Genomic DNA, 17237 nt, shown 5'->3' with positions numbered 1-17237 from the left:
TCCGCCCCAATAACCTTAGCGAAACGTTTGTCACGGGAATTAGCCAACTGACCTCTATTACAAACACTGACGTGAAAACAATTTTTTTCCGCAAACATTAATTAAACTAGCATATTTGAGTATTTCTAAATCGATTTGTAAAACCGATTTTATTGCATCTAGTTTTATATAACTGACATATGTGTTAATCCTAATTTATAACCATATTAAATGAGGTTATTTTAATATTACGATCGACTTTTCTGGTCCGGTATTATTATAATGTGCTGACTTATTGGTTTCGTGTTCGAATCTCATCCATGAGGCCGTAGCTTCGATTCCGGCTGTGCACCTTTGAACGCTTGAAAGGCGGAAAACAGCGCGGGGAAACCGTCTTGTCTAAGTCGACGGAAGGCGCGTGTCAGACACAGGAGACTGATCACCCACTTGCCTATTAGATTGACAAATTATCTTAAAACAGATACAGACCCAGACCGAAACAGGTTGTAGTGCCACTGATTTTATTTGATTCTCATAACGTGAGTTGGAGAAATTATTATTCTTAATATTGGGGAAATTCCGAATAAAACTACTTACTACTACTACACGATTTGCGGAACGGGCATATATTTCATTATAAGTGAATTAAGAAAAATATTGCATCCTCTAAAAATGAGTAACTTTCGCATTGGCTGTATACAACTATAAAAAATGTATTACATATATTAAAATATACAGAGATTTAAAAATAAATCCATATTCATAATTTATCGCTATTGCTAAAAGTGAAATGAAATTAATACGTAGAACCTACTTTATTTCTTGCCGGTTATGAATATTAAAGAACGTATTTACAAAACGAATTCGTTAACACTATTTACAGTAGCAATTGTACGTTTAGCAAACAAACGTTTCTCTCTTTTATATGGTCCCATACGCAAGCATAATCCAAGAGAAAATTATTAAGGAATTTAACACTTTAAAACTGTTTGCGTATAGCGGAACTCCGGCAAGATTGACGACAGGAATAGTGATATAACCTACACATGACACACTTTTAAATTCGCAAGCAAATATGTGCTGATTACACACAATGCTTCCTATAAGAGGGCAGGTCAGTGGCGTGGAATTTAGGCTACCTTGACAGCTGATGTGAATTACAGACCCGCTATTGTTATGTCAGATTTTCGTCCATTTTTATGATACATCGATATACAAAGGATTTCTTTTAACTACAGAAACAATAACTTCAGACAATAAAGCGGGAACCGTTAGACAAGTTTAGAATTTATAGTTATTGAAGTATTACGAGAACGAGACCTTCCCTATTGTATTTAATGTAGATATATCGAAACGATTAATCGCAAGATCAGAATCTTCGAATGATCGATAATGGCGATCGGAAGACACCTCGAAAGTAGGATAGATCGTGAGTTTACTAATTATTGGGTATTACGTTAAGCATTGCGACAATCATTTGTCTGCCTGCTGCGAATCTGTGGAGATTTATGGTAATAAATGAAGCTGCATTGACCGTATTTGTTTTATTACGTCATCTATCGGGTAATATGTTTATCTGAGAAATGGTTGTGTAATGATTTAAGTGTTTCAAATTAGCTAACTCTTATAATCATTTCGTCGGGTATCGCAATCACGTCGGAATCATTAATTTTTATTCTTATTGTCAACAAGGCGTTCGTGTTTCGACATCTTTATTCGCATTTTGAAGAGTTGCTTGCGCCCATAAAACTTCCTTCTTTATTACCTCGTGCTAGAGCACGGTAAATTAGCTTGTAAGAATAATAGTATCGTAACTTGTAAATTACACCGTATAACATTTTTATGTAGTTCCTATGTCGATACGGATTGTAAAATGTGTCTTGAAAGACAATTCTGTGGGGATAATCATAAATTTCGATTCGTAACATTTATTTAAGTGAATTTAAATGGCTTGTTAGCAGGGATCATTTTTTATTTCGTATCGGCATTTCACTGATACTGCATACAATATTAATATAGAAAACATAATAAAAAACAAAATATCATATTTTATTTAAACTGTATTATTACAATAACGATTAGTATTCTAAGCACATGGGTACGTTTCATATTAAAGTTTTTCTTTTATATTTAATTATTAAATATCAAGACTATCGTATATTTTCATCACTAGGTGTTACAGGAGAACCCCAAATAATACAGAATCTATTCTGATTTTCATTTTTAGTTCAAGCGCTCTGTCAAGCTGTAGTAGTCAAAGGTTGAACACTTTGTTGAAAAGATGGTCTAACGACATCGACCACTGACCAATAGGCGGTCATAGTATCGATATTCTGTATTCATATATTAAAATAACTATGTATATTTCCTATAGTTATAGCACAGTAACAATTGTATACTACGTAAGGCATTTATGTCATACTAAAGTTGATTGTCATACGCAAATAGGTTGTAGAGGGGGAGTGTCAAAGTTAGCCTTTGTAAAGAACACTTCCGCTTAACGTGTGTCGATGATGCTTCAACGGTAATTCGCTATTGAAATTGTCAATAGACGTCCCTAGCGACATGTACAGATACTAGAAGAACCTTTTAATCATAAAATAATAATATAATACCTAGTCTTCTGCTTTGAAATACGCTATGCGGCCTTAGATTGCATTTGTTTTGTTTATAAGTAGGTAGTCTACCGTCTGTCATAATATTTGGGTAGGACAGTATTATAGTACATTAGTTAAGTACTAAATTCCAGCACGTATACACAGTCAAAACCGTTTTCGACGACATCGCTTATAACAACATACTGGTTATATTGACCAACATCAAAGGTATTAGGTTCCTAATAACAACGTTATCGGCTGTTACGACTATCGGTTTTTACGACCAAATATGAGTAGTCTCTTCCATGAAATTTCTATGTAGTATTTTGAATACTAGGTGTAGTTTAATAAAAAATGCGAAAAATTATAATGGAGTTTATACTTGCACGTAAAAAACATTGTATTATGTATTTTTTCTTGAATTTTTAAATTTAATTTACCTAAATAAATAGAGTAGCTATGTTCACAAAGTGTTTATATATCTGTGTAAATATTTTCAGTATAAGCTTGTACAAAGCTATAATAAATAAGCCATATCCAGTAAGTGTCCGCTTTATCACTTCTATAATCCAACTCATGGGTTCACTACTCTCTCCACATTACCTCTGGCTAGCCTTTGGCCCTTATAGTGGCGAACACAGGAACGGAGGAACCTTGGCGAATGTATATTCAACAAGGACCTATGCCGTACACAACGCATTTTTATAAAACGTGGACGTATTGTAACCAATCCAATGTCATTATAGACCTAGCGAAGAAAAACTGAATGAATGTTGCTCAAGACAAGAGAGAGAAATAGAAAATATGTAGGATGCTTTTACCCTAAAAGGGTAAATACAAAAACTAGACAACTAAAAAATAAATCTCACTTATATTTTGTTTGAAACATAAATACTTAACTAATAATATACTAATACTAACCAATTGTTGTATGGATTAAAATGCTTTAATAGTAATAATTGTAATTAATCCACAGTTTATACAATAATATGGGATTTTATAATCCTATATACTTATTATACCAATCTATAAGGGCAAGTCGCTTAGTTGTAGCGGCAAGTCTCCTAGATACTGAAATTGTAATATTATCGCAATTTTATGTTATCATCATATTAATGAATTAAGGATCTTGATTGTCAGTAGAGGCGCTATTATTTAAATCTCTCTCGAAATATGTCTCAAGAACTTTTAATTGTTACTATGAACTTAGGTATATGCACTGCACAATAAGAAAAGTATGGTAAACCATTATGTAGAATGTATGAAGAAATTTTTAAAAAGCACATTCAAGGCTATACGTTAATGCCGGATCTGTTTAATTGCAAATAACTATAAAATGTTTATAACCACAGCTAAATACTGGTAGTCGTAACAATAATAAAAATACCGGATTAAGAGCAGTTTCGTACATTGAGTGGTGGACGACAAAACGGCGCCGGCGCCGGCAAAATTGACATTTACATGGGACCTTGCGCGAAGCAATTTGCGAACAATACACTTGCGCGTGTCACACATTCCCGGAACCCGATCCTCGAACCCGGAGTGACCTCTACTTAAACGACCTCCGAGACATTCGAGCCACTCTCCATTAATAAAAATAAAAATCCAAGGCACAGATTACAACTATCACGCATTCAATTGTCTTTTGCATTCTGTTTTTCATAGAGTACGTAAGGCATATTTTAGCATACAATACTATAAATTTTATCATCACTATTGAAAATGACAATAACCTCCACCTCATATAAACGTTGGCCACTGTATTGACAAGAAACCATTGTAGATAACACTTTAAACAAAAATCAAAAACATTCAAAATCAAACAAAAAAAAACCTTATTTACAAAAATTGTTGCTATGCTAGACAAGCATAATAATAAAAGACGCATAGGAAAATCATGTTAGTATTAAAATAAATTAGATAGATCATCTAACGTATGCAGTCTATAGTAAATATTGATTAATAAGATACTAGCGAAGAAAGTATTTGCCGTAGTATGCGCCCACGAAATATAATATTGTTAAGATATTGCTTAACTAGCAGTTCCCAAAGTACGTCACTGTTAGGTAACTATCAGCCGGATCTGCGGGCTCATTAAGCGAAAAAAAGATCATATCGCAAACAATAGAGCACTCGGCGACCGAAAGTGATAGTCTAATAGATATTAAAGCGAGCGATGACGATACAGAAATGGTCACAAAATGTCCAGTCACTACACTCTCCTCCAAACTCGACTGATCTTCACTTTATAACATTGACGAAGAACTGGTTTGAAATAATCAACGTTACTAATATCAGCAGTAGCGTAAAATAAATAATAAAACGTAATCCACCTGTTATTGCAATTGCAGTACAACAAAACACGGAAGCACAAACTTTGAGTGGCAAATACGCCGGTGTCAAAATTGTAGCTATTAACAATACATCATGCAGAGGCAGTGACTGCGTCGTTCTGGTTTGCGGTTCTTTGACAAATGAACCTGTACAAGACGCTGAGAATGTAATGTATAGTGACTTAGCGGCTTCTGTACGACCCGGAACGCACCTCACGTATTTTAGTTACGAGGTACGCAATTTCTGTAGAAATATCGCAAGAGATTTCAAGTTATTTGGAAGACAATAATATTTCACATTAGTTTGGAAAACTTTAAACAAGTGTTATTTTGTCTAATCTTTCTAAGATTTCATATCTTTAAACGAGCAATTCTTGTATACATATATATATATAATTGGAATCTCGGAATCGGCTCCAACGATTTTCATGAAATTTAGTATACAGAGGGTTTCGGGGCGATAAATCGATTTAGCTAGGAATCATTTCTAGAAAATGTCATTTTATTTGTGCTTTATCAACTTAAACAATAGAATTGCTCGTTTAAAGATGCCAGTCAAATAAAAACTTAAATATGAATATAATTATCTTTATTCGATAATTATATTCATATTTCATAATTTTATTAGTATGTAATTCGTACGTAAATAAAATTTCCAAAAAACACGATTGATAAAAAAAAATACCGAGCAAAGCTCGGTCATCCAGGTCCTATAAACAAAAACCGAGAGAATATTGCTTTCACAAATACATATTAATTTATTTAATGTTCCAAATTCCTACATCCTATAAGAATGAATAAAATCTGAAATATTTTATTATTAAATAAATGGGACTTACTTATAATGCACATTTTTCGAGTACAGCAAGCAAAAGAAATTAAATTACCTATGCAGTAGAATATTTTTGTTTAAAGAAAAACACTTTTTTACGGATTATAGTTATGTATTATTGTATTTAAACTTCACATATAAAAACAATACTTATAGAACATGACAAACTATATTTAAATGTAATCCAATATATTTCAATATAACCTTTGAAAGTATTAAAATAACGAGAGAGACTATAAATGCTTCTCCCACCCACTTTGCATTAATTATTTAGCCTCGTGAATTACAAATATAATCTGATCCTTGACAATTGTAAATAGAAGAAAAGTAAACAAAGAACTTGATAGGCGATCAGTTGTAGTAATACAAACACATTTACATACTACAGCGGCTGGTACAAGCTATTCAAGATAAATCGCGAGATATGCAAGGGTTTTAAGCGAAATAAATGGAACTGTTAATACCGGTACACCCACGGAACTCGGAAGGATAAAACCTTCCTATGGCATCTGATTCATACTAGATGTATTTATAATATAATTTGTCAAGATCAGCGCATCCCGTACAAATATAGTCACTTAAATAGAACCGACATAATAATATGATAAAATAGTCATATCCACAAGATTACTGTATCTATGAACTAAGACTGTTTAGGAGGGAGGAGTCCCCGATTTTTCAGAAGTGTGGTTTCGCGACACAGAGTAACTCATTTTTTCATTGGATCTGTCGGTTCCCGTCTTAGTGTAAGCTATGGTGGAGGCGGAATCGACGGCCCATGAAACACTTCCAAGCATTGTGGGCGTGTTGAAGAGAACGCGGTGAGGGTTCGGGAGTGTAACCCAGATTCCGACCCACAAAACAATAAAGGCCTGGGAAACTGGTGACGCGATTACGCAAGTACCCCAGTGTGACCTTTGTACCGGATCAGGCAACTCGGAAGTAGGGCTCGCAGTAGCGCTGCAGACTCTCTTCAAGTTGACACAGATTAAGGGAGACATTTATCGTTCCTCCCGGTCATAGACACCAGATGGAGGTGTTGTGTTTTAGTGGGTCCATTGCAACTCACAGTCCGACTCCCATACTCCCCGCGCCGTTTTTAAATAATTGTCCAAGTGCGGGGGGCTGTAAATAGATTTTCGTACAATAAAAAAAACACTAAACAAAGAGCCTGTTTCACAATGTATGGATAAAGTACCAAATAGCTATGCAACACATAAATTATTCGAAAGATAAAAGTGCCGAATAAGATACTTCGCGTTTCATGACGAATAGCGCTATCTGACAGTCGTAAAACGCAAATATACTATTTATCCTACCAATAAGCAATAGATAGATTATTTGGAACTTATCCGGGCATTGTGAAACAGACCCTTAGTCTCCCATTCTAGAACGTCACTCAATCTTAAATATGTATCAAGAGATGTTAAATTGTTTTTAAACTTTGACGACGGAGAGTTCAATTTGAGTTCTTTTGCAAAGCGGGATTTAGAAAAAGTAAATTATTTCAAACTTTATTCCATTATAAAATTCAACGAGCCGATATATTCAAATTATGGGGCGATTGTTTAAAAGTTAGTGTTATTTACTAAACATGTATTTTAATGAATTCCTATATCTATAAAAAGCGAAAATGTACAATATTCTATTTGAAACGTGTAATGTAGACGAGATTATTTGTCTTAGAAGAATAATATAATGGAAGATAAATAACGGGTAGGCAATCGGTAGGTACCTACATACCTAACTTGTTGCAATACGGAGTTCACTTAAACCGCACATGCGCTCTCGCCTTCATTGATTTTTCTCACTTTTGACAGTTCATCCGATGTTTTGGGCAACCACCCGCGTTCACTCGACGTAAACAAAAAGATGGCTTTAGATTTCTCTGCAACATACAAATTACTTGTTTTGGGCGATTCAAATGTCGGTAAAACGTGTATTGTGCATAGATATTGTGACGAAAGATATTACGATATTTATATATCGACAATAGGTGAGTAAATTTACTTCATACAGTTTATTACCCTTTGTGAGTCAGGTGATGTTAGGACTTAAGAAAATAAGGAATATTGCGGATATTGTAAGAACAATAAGCTATGACGTAGAACAATACCATTTACGATTTTAATTTTGATTTATTGAATTTCCGGGGTGTTTTATACGTCAGTATACAGTTTTATACCAACGCTAAAGTACGGACTAATTCTATTTTTACGAAATTTATGCAAGTTTGTTGTTACTAGACTTGGTGTCAAGAATATTGTTTGTTATTAATTGTTTCAATAAAAACTATGATTTAATTAAATACGTTTGTAGTTAAATAAAAAATAGATCACAAAAACACCGTCGTCTGGTTGCAGTTGGACATAATTTTAATAAACAAGTAGGTATGCAGAGGTAATTTAAATATGCAGACGAGTCAACCTATAAATTTTATGACTAATATTCGTTCATAAAACGAATGGTAAAGATTCCGAACGTTGGTGTAGGTCCAGAATTCATTTATCATGTATCATACATATTCTTTTGAGTAAAAATATTTTTCGGTTTATTCAATGTGAGATTCAATTTAGTAAAGGTATGTAGTAGGTACATCCAAATTTATATTTAAGATGTAACGTTTTTAGAACTGAAACTTAAATAAGTAAATTTTCCCGATCAACATTTATAAGTTATACTTTTCGCATCAGAATAATTCATAGCAATGTTAGTCTAGTCGTAACTCAACCCGATTCTCGACAGAGGTCATTCATGTAAATCCCGGTTGCACCAAATTATTGTTCTTTGATCGCAAATAACGTTTTCTCGTATGGAGATTGAAACATCGCGAATATAAAATTGAAACTATATAATGGTTTCAGTTTCTTACAAACATTTCGTTTAAAAAAACTTGGCGATTAAAAACAGTTGCAGATAGTTTATTTCTCTCGTCCGTTCTACGCCCTTGATTTGAGAACTGGCAGTAAATCTAAAACTAAAAGCAATTAGCATTTAATGTTAATTTTTTATTGACGTTGATAAGTGTACATTGTGTTTCCGATATTAATAAATGATTTTGATTTTTCATTTATACTTTATATAAATTACATTACAGGAATAGACTTCAAGCAAAAAATAATTAACCTGGATGGGGTGCCAATTAAACTTCAAATATGGGATACAGCCGGCCAGGAGAGATTCCGGACCCTCACTACAGCCTACTACCGAGGCGCGATGGGAATTATTCTTATGTACGATATTACAAACCTGGAATCTTTCAACCATTTGTCTTATTGGCTACGAAATATACAAGAAGTAGGTATTACAGTTTATATTTTATTTTAGTTAAGTATTATATTAAACGCAAATTATTTTAACTGATATTACAATTACTGAAAAGTATTTAAGTATAAACGTAGAAAAAAATATTTTATAAATACAATAATATGTATACATATATATGGTTTAAAATTTTGTATATAATAATAAATAATATTTAAAACCGGCATTTAATTACATTACATGCGAACCCAGTGATATGAGTGATATTTGGTTTATATTTTACACAAAACTATTATATGGTCTCCAAAAAAAGAAGGTAATCCTTGTGGTGCTGTGTAGAATTTAACTATTTATTTAAGGACCGCAAACGGGTCGGCGAAAAAGGCCGCAGACACGAAAGACGAGATTGTGTTGCCGGCCCTACAGTTATATCTGTAAATTACGCACTGGTTAACATTTTGCATAACTCTTACAGTACGCTTCTCCAGATGTTATCAAAGTTCTAGTTGGAAATAAATCTGACGTTCATGAAAACAATAGAGCTGTACCAAAAGAAAGAGGCCAAAAGGTATGTTAATTACTTTATTTTACACATTTATTTTTATAAACAGGTACCCCTTGGATCATAGCCTTAAGTGGCCGAGAGGCTAAGCAGCAGGGGAGTATTGAAATCTCCTCATCATCTTTCCTAAGAGACTTTTAGACTTTGGCTTCCCCGCCGGTCCCGGGTGACTACGGCAATTAAAGGTTGTTTAATGAAAATGTAAATTTATTTAAAGGTAAAAAGCCCCGCAATGCTGTATTATGTAGGTAAATAATCTAATAAATTCTCATCCATTATACATTTTATTTAAATTAATAATAAAATAGCAATGATACATATATGTTATATGCCATAATACTTCACAGATTGCAGATGACTTTGATATGCCTTTTTTTGAAGTTTCATGCAAGAATAATATAAACATCGAAGAAGCTTTCCTCACATTAGCAAGAAAAATAAGGGAATACAGAGAATCTAAGGTACCTAATCTTATTTAAATAAAATATTCCTTAACGAGTACAATGTACCTAATTATTTGGCGTGATTAGAAACATGGTTAAGCGGTAAAAACTATTAAAGTATGCGCCATGTTTTCCTGGATTCATGATAAAAATGGACCAGAATCTGAGATTAATACGGTACTATATAATTCCAGGCGGATGCTTTCGAGTTAAAAGAGAGAGAGAACGTTATCAAGCCTTCTGCATCCCAGACAGACGTATCCAAGTGCAGTTGTTAGTCTCATAGTACATGAGAGCTTGAGGAAACCGCGATTACTGATGGAACATTTATACAGCAACAAAAAGTTAGCTTTGGTAGTTATATAATAATGATAAGGGCTATTCAGTGGACTTTTAAGTATGCCTCATAATATATGAAATTCGAAGCTTGCAGTGCAGTTTAGAACATTGGCCATTGCAGATTAAAAACTAATATTTCCTTCCAGTCCTTGCCCTTGTCTATATAATACCGCGTCGTCTGACATTCCTAGATATAAGATTAATTTGTTCTAGAAAACTATTTCTATTACAACAAAAACTACGACCTGAGTTTGATACAATCTTACTAGATTTTAAAATAATTTCAGAATTTAATTGAGAATTCAGCCCAGTTTGTGTCAACGAATTAAAAATATAATTTCTATTAGAACGGTTTATTATATATTAATAACGGCCTGTAAGCAATGAAAACATTATCTTTGTAAAGCGATAAAAAATTTGTGAATCTTTATAGCAATATTGCTGATCAATGTTTTGCCTCTTAGGAATAAGTAGGCTTTGGTATAGCTAAACTAAAATCAAAACAACAAATATTTTGTTATAATTGATTACCTAGACAAGTATTAGTATATTACTAGTCAATCAAAGATTTTGTAGAAAAATTTGTGTAGTCTTCAAAAATACTAAAAAAAATCATTTAAGTCACATAATTTTTTAATAATATTGGTAATAATAGTCTGATCGTAGTTGCCTAAAATAGTCAATTTTCTGCTACCTGATTAGGTAAAATCTAAATTTTCTTAACAAGCTGTTACGACTTCAATAATCATAGTCATAGGACGCATAAGGAATGAAATATGAATAGGCAAACGACTTACGACACTCAAAAGATCCCATGTACCAACTTTTTTAAATATAACCATAGATTATAACTTTGAAGACTAAAGAATCAAGACTTAACGTTAAGTGACAGCTCTACGTTAATAGCTCTTAATAGATTCTGAACACTGGAGACGGCTCTGGCCAATTATTACAAAGAACAAGACCTGGCTGCATGGACTAAAGTCCTTTGCCTTTCCCGTTAGGAAATTAATATCATCATCATCTATTAGATTCCGACTCGATTCTCGTTTCTTAATCGTCCTAAGGAATTATGTAAACAGCGGCATTGCTCACACAGAATAGAATTTTAAATGAGTTCCAAAATATTTGTTTATTGGAATATCTTATAGCATAGAAAAAGAAATAGTGAGATAACTGATTCATCAATTGTCTAGAACGAATTTAAAATTTAAATTCTGTAGATAAAAACACTTTTTACGAATTTAAAATTAAAAAAAAAATTGTAGTGGCATCTATTGTTATTGTATAATCAAAACACATTTTATAGACATTGGTAGAAAACTTTTGTTCAAAGTATTGTTGATATTTTTAAATCTTTGTAAGACTCTTTGTTTGAAGTGTGTCAGATCTAAAAACTGTTTTATGGGATTGCGGTGAAAGAAATGAACGTAATTTTATCTCTTAAAAAATAGACAGTGACAATTTTTAATTTTTTTCTACTGTTTAAAAGAAAACGTTCCTGGTTTGTAACGATTTATTGTTCACATTAATATTGATACATGTTTAACAAGGAGGATTAAAATCATGTAGCACAAGTACTTGTTACACATTTCATTAAAGAAACCTAGATGTGCCTAAAAAAAGAGCGAAGCTAGTTTTCGTGCCAGTGCAAAAATTAAAAAATCCTGTGATACGTAATGACTATCGCCCAAACCCCATAATCTATCTCAATCCATTTTTGACCACCTGAGATAGACATCTTAATCCAAATATTGATAAGTGTCCCTATAACCAATCGACGGATTGTAATAGCCATCAGTCGATATAAGCTATCCATGGTGGGTCGGATCGATGTATGTGGATAAACTTTGTATAAAAATGACAGTCAACTGTGCCAATATTCTATCTTAAATTTTGACTTACACCAGTTTTTAAATAATTAAAAAGCTATTTGATATGTTTTAAACATAGACATGTATTTAATTATTATTGCACGGTTTATTTACCGTATTTGGTTTATATTTATTATCAAATAATGAGTGTAAACTGGGTAAAATGGAATGACAAAGAGCGAAGAGATTGCATTCTATCCGTCGCCAAAAATGGATTGTCTGTGGTTTGGTTATGATGCAGATAGGAGATCAATCGACCGTCACGGTCTGATCTCAGATTGCTTTCAATATGGGATTGTGGATTATTTATTGGGTTCGGGCGTATGTCAATGTCAGCTCATAGTAACACCGTTGCTTCGATAAATACAAATTCAAACATAATTGCACGCGTTGTATCCGATAAAACAGTTTTATTATGTTAAAGATAAAATTTAGATAAACGGGATAATGTAATGCATTTTAATTCCAGCACACTTGGAAATTAAAATTACTTTATGTCAAATAAATTTTTATTACGTCTTTGCTTTATTGATTCATTTGGACTAATAACTTTTTATGTTAAGGTGAGAATCAGCTACTTATTTGATAAATGCAGCCATTCTTAGCCCCAAAACTAGTAGAATTTAATTCGGACTTAGTCTCAAGTCTGAATTACTTACCTTTAAGTTTAATTAATTATTCCCTCATCCCTATTCCCGTGTTATATTTAAATAAGATCTTAAGAAAAAAAATCTAGATTAAATAATTTTTTTAAATTCATATGCACATTTTTTATTAATTTCACCAATATATATATAAATAATTTAATTAAATATAATTATTTCCCAACTTCATTTGTCTTAACCTCAAGGAACAAGTTTTAATTTTACAAAGATAAAGTTTTGACATCATCATTAGGTACATCACTTAATTAATTATAAATTAAGTTTTCTTTTTCTTTTTTTAACTGTTGATATTTCATGTGGCTCCATTTTAATATTATCTTGATTCAATTCCATAACTTCTGTTTTCACTTCTATATGTGTGTCTTGTGACGTGGGCTCCATTTTGACATATGTATCTTGTTTCCTGTAAAAATATTTTTAAAATATTATTATTTTAAAATTAAACAGCATAATGAATATTGCATGTTAAATTGCAAACCTCTGTTATTGGAAGTTGGATAAAAATAACAATTATCTAAATGTTATAAAATTAAGAAATATGTCTCACATTATGTTCTATCTGATTTTAATGTTATTAAATTAACTTCGTTTGAATTTATAGTTACAGGAACATAACACCTCTCAATAATAATTTTTCACGTTTTCATGCTTTATATAGGGAGAGTTTAAGTCACGGGGTCTTGGTAGAATGCTAACGCGACCTCAAGTTACCCCAATAGTGACGTGATTGGTAGGAGAGGTTTAGTGGGTAGGGCTTTTAGAGCGAGTCCCACACTCTGTGCGGAAATGCTCAAAAAAAAAAAGAATCGGGAGAGTTCAAGTATTTCGTTTCATTGACATTCATTATTATTACATAAGACTTGAACGCTACCTTATTCATGATAATGCAATTTCTCGAGTATTAGTATCTGTTGGTATGCAAAAGTAAGTCTCAATAAATGTGTATCCTATACATGTTTCAGGCACAGATAGAGAACTTCGTTCTGAGGAAAATGAAATTGATGCAAATTGAGGCCTTAAAATGAAAAATATGCATGAATTGTAGTACTACTAGTCTTATTTTAAAGTTTTGTCAGTTTAAATAAATAATATATATAAGCTTACTGATTTTATAGCTTACATGATTGATTCTTCAGGTACATCAACCGACTTTTCTAGTAAATTATCTAGTATACTTATAGAACCAAAATTTATTTCATATAATGTATGTTTTTCCATATGTGCCACATCATTGTATGTTTTGGTCTTTAAATACCCTGTAAAAAATTAGCCTTCTATTAAATACAACTAGTTGCCTCATAATAGCCTCATAATATTTAGTTAAATGAAATAAAATAAAATTAATTTTTGTTAAACGTAAGCAGGTCTACTGCAATTTATCTCCCACTTTCCTCTTGTCAGCAAAACTAAGCAAAGCTCTCAAAAATAATAGTACATAAACATTAATTTTTTGTAGGAATCCTCGAAAATGCATTTTGTTTTCAAGTAGTATGTATAAATAGCAAAAAATTACTGTTGACATAGTTACCAAATAAGAAAAAGAAAGACCCCACTCACTCTGTAGTGCTTAATACGTACTTGCATTATACTTGAATGGCCCCTTTAAGACAGATGTTGAAATAGAATTTCATAATGAGATAAATTATTTAATAGCAAGGAGTACTCTTTCATTTAGCTTATGCTGTACAGTTCTGTTAAGACTAGATTTATTTTGGAATGACCTAGGTGCATATAGGATATGAGGAAAAGAAGAAATTTTTATTTATACTTAACTCACAAATTACGAATTTGCAAGTTAGAAACTAAGTTATACTAACTTAAACAAATGTCTCCCGCTTCAGCCTTGTATTCCTCTATTTCTTTATCTTTGCTTTGCAATAAAAGGCGTAACTCTTTTTCACTGCAATGAAGATCTTGTATTGTTTTCAATAAAGGTCTTGTCACCTTTTGAAAGAACTGAAATTTTTATTAAATAAATGGGGTTATTTCAAGTATTGTGCAACTTATTGTATATACATATTATTATGATTAAGATTGAATTACCAGCAAATAAGTTTGCTACTACTACACCAGTGCCTTTGGATCTGAAATAGTAGTCATATGTTTTTTCCTAACAAATATACAAATACAGAAACTTACAAAGCTACATGTTAAATAATATAGACATATAGCTTTACATATGATACATTTATTTTCATTGTTGTTCTATATTTATATGAAGTGTCCACATCCAAGATATTACATTATATTTTTTTTAACTAACTAAAGACCTGCAATATATAAATCCTACAGTTTAACATAAATGTTATAAATAACACAGTAACTAAAACTGTATACCTGTAACTGTAGACTATGTTGTGTGAGTCTAGTATTACAAGACTAATCTATTATCAACAGGCAGGCAGCAGGGAAAAATTTTGAATTTATTAGACAAAAAAACTGTCAGTAATTGCTAAATAGAAACTGAATACTTACAAGTTCCAGGGACCCCAATTTAAGTGTCATTGTTAATTTCAAAGGATAACCAAATGATTTACATAATGATATTCTTAAGTTCTCACCATCTTGTGAAACATCTGCAGTTTTTAAGCTCTCTGGATGTAAAAGCATGTCTACCCCATTTGTGATCAATTCATTAGTTTCAATTTTTAATATGCGATTGCTATCCTGAAAAATTTACAAAATTATGTAAATAGAAGAGAAGGTATATGAATAAGAAAATAGAAAACAATTTTATATTTTGAGCTGTTTGATAGATTTTTTAATACTTAATTAACCAGAAATATTGTTGACTATGTAGAGAGAAATATTATAGGATTTATTCACGTTAAAAACCTAATGTTTTAATTTACCTTCAGGCAAGAAGTAAATTGTTCTGTTGTTAAATGTATAGTCCATATTTTCACATAATCTGAAATACTAATATTAAAATTGTCTTCTTGCGTAAATAAAATATAGTATGATAAAGAGTTCTGCAGTTTCTTCCACATAATCATATCATAAAATTAAATTATTAAATTCATTGTACAAATCTGTCTTGATTATAAAATAAAAGTAAATACTATTAATTATTGAAACCTAAAAGCTTTTTTTAGTCCTTATGTGTAATATTATGTTAATTGTCAATGACAAAATTAGGTGACATTCCACATTTGACAGTTAGCTGTATATTATAGTTATAGAGAGTATATATAGTTATAGAGAGGCTTAAGTATTTCGACCGTACCGGTCTTGTGTTTTTTCAGTCAAAATTATTAATAAAACCAAAACGTTTAAATTTATTTACTATGGAACATACAGTCCACAATTGAAAATTGAGAAAAATTGTTTTGATTTTTATTGACTGAGGTCTTAGCCGTCTTAGTTGACATTTACAAATCTATACTTGTTTTGACAATATTTAATATCTAGGTTTATTAAATATAAAACTCTTTGGTCGGTCACGTTTACCTTTGCCTAAAGCATTCTAGCCGATACTGTGCTAGGGCAGTGTAACTGAGATCCCTCTGGAGCATATGGCCCATCCGATTTCGGGGTTTTCTAGTCCTGCCGCCAATTCGCACTTTATTGCATAGCCTGAATATGCTTAGGATTAGGAGTGATTTACGATGACCTGGAGTTGTTGCAAGATGCTCTTATTATTAGTTATTATTTATTTATTTTTTGAAAATATATATTAAATATCCTATACTGTTTATAAAATCTATTACATAAATTACTCTTAATTTTAAAGTAAAACGGCAGAAAAGAGTTGGTAGGGAACTCTACACCACTCTTTACAATTATTTAGCGTTTTTGTAGGCAGTTTTTTCCGTTAAGTATTTCCCAACCAATTCGACTAAGGCTCCTTCAAGAAAAGAGCGTACCAATTCTTAAAAGACCGGCAACGCACTCGTCAGCCCTCTGGCATTGAGAGTGTCCATGGGCGGCGGTATCACTTAACATCAGGTGAGCCTCCTGCCCGTTTGCCCCCTGTTCTATAAAAAAATGTATATTATAAAATACATACATTTTACATTGTTTGGTTTAGTTTAGTCCCATAGAATTAGTCAGCTCTTTAAACTTTGATCTCTCTGTGCATAATAAATATATCTGTAATTAATAAACTCGCAAGATAGGCGTTGTCAAGTGAAAGCCGTAGTAAGAAATTAAAATGTTATAATTATTAATAGCCTGATTATAACTTAATCGTTATTGTTTAGTAATTATTAATGATGCGAATTACCTGAAAGAGGAATTCTCTTTGATTATATCTTGGGAATATTTTATAAGATTATAATGATCAAGCCTACGGCGATAGCTTAGGACGTAATAAAAATCAAGTACCTATATTAATCATATTAAGTTAC

General features: G+C 32.0%; 2 protein-coding genes across 4 annotated transcripts; one reads left to right on the top strand and one right to left on the bottom strand.

The window, feature by feature from the left end:
- The first annotated feature begins 7505 nt into the window (after nt 1-7505).
- On the top strand, nt 7506-12742 carry LOC110996953 (ras-related protein Rab-8A). The gene is made up of 5 exons (XM_022264864.2): nt 7506-7737; nt 8839-9038; nt 9481-9573; nt 9915-10028; nt 10205-12742. Exons 1-5 carry the CDS (start codon nt 7614-7616, stop codon nt 10286-10288), a joined length of 615 nt encoding a protein of 204 aa, XP_022120556.2. The 5' UTR covers nt 7506-7613; the 3' UTR covers nt 10289-12742.
- Nucleotides 12721-15971, bottom strand: LOC110996952. 3 transcript variants are annotated; one of them, XM_022264862.2, is made up of 6 exons: nt 15741-15971; nt 15364-15555; nt 14706-14844; nt 14009-14144; nt 13760-13903; nt 13182-13291 (listed from the first exon to the last, which is right to left on the bottom strand). In XM_022264862.2, the coding sequence occupies exons 1-5, from the start codon at nt 15882-15884 to the stop codon at nt 13765-13767; spliced, it is 750 nt and encodes a 249-aa protein (XP_022120554.2). In that variant the 5' UTR covers nt 15885-15971; the 3' UTR covers nt 13182-13291; nt 13760-13764. The 3 variants fall into 3 exon arrangements, with proteins under 3 accessions (XP_022120553.2, XP_022120554.2, XP_022120555.2); XM_022264861.2 differs by lacking the exon at nt 13760-13903 and having other exon boundaries at nt 12721-13291; nt 15741-15968; XM_022264863.2 differs by lacking the exon at nt 13182-13291 and having other exon boundaries at nt 13759-13903.
- Nucleotides 15972-17237: the final 1266 nt, after the last annotated feature.

The sequence above is a fragment of the Pieris rapae genome, chromosome 7 (genome assembly GCF_905147795.1).
Source record: "Pieris rapae chromosome 7, ilPieRapa1.1, whole genome shotgun sequence".
Taxonomy (NCBI): Eukaryota; Metazoa; Arthropoda; class Insecta; order Lepidoptera; family Pieridae; genus Pieris; species Pieris rapae.
Note: the sequence above shows the minus strand (reverse complement) of the source record. Positions and strands in the feature narration are given on the sequence as shown.

Bases quoted from the DNA above. Each gene is read 5' to 3' on its own strand.
- LOC110996953 (XM_022264864.2), top strand. From the start codon at position 7,614: ATGGCTTTAGATTTCTCTGCAACATACAAATTACTTGTTTTGGGCGAT. The intron at 9,039-9,480 runs GTAGGTATTACA...TAACTCTTACAG, and splicing joins GGCTACGAAATATACAAGAA to TACGCTTCTCCAGATGTTAT. The intron at 9,574-9,914 runs GTATGTTAATTA...AATACTTCACAG, and splicing joins CAAAAGAAAGAGGCCAAAAG to ATTGCAGATGACTTTGATAT.
- LOC110996952 (XM_022264861.2), bottom strand. From the start codon at position 15,884: ATGATTATGTGGAAGAAACTGCAGAACTCTTTATCATACTATATTTTA. The intron at 15,556-15,740 runs GTAAATTAAAAC...TAAATTTTTCAG, and splicing joins AATTTACTTCTTGCCTGAAG to GATAGCAATCGCATATTAAA. The intron at 14,845-15,363 runs GTAAGTATTCAG...TAAAAATTTCAG, and splicing joins AATTGGGGTCCCTGGAACTT to TTCTTTCAAAAGGTGACAAG.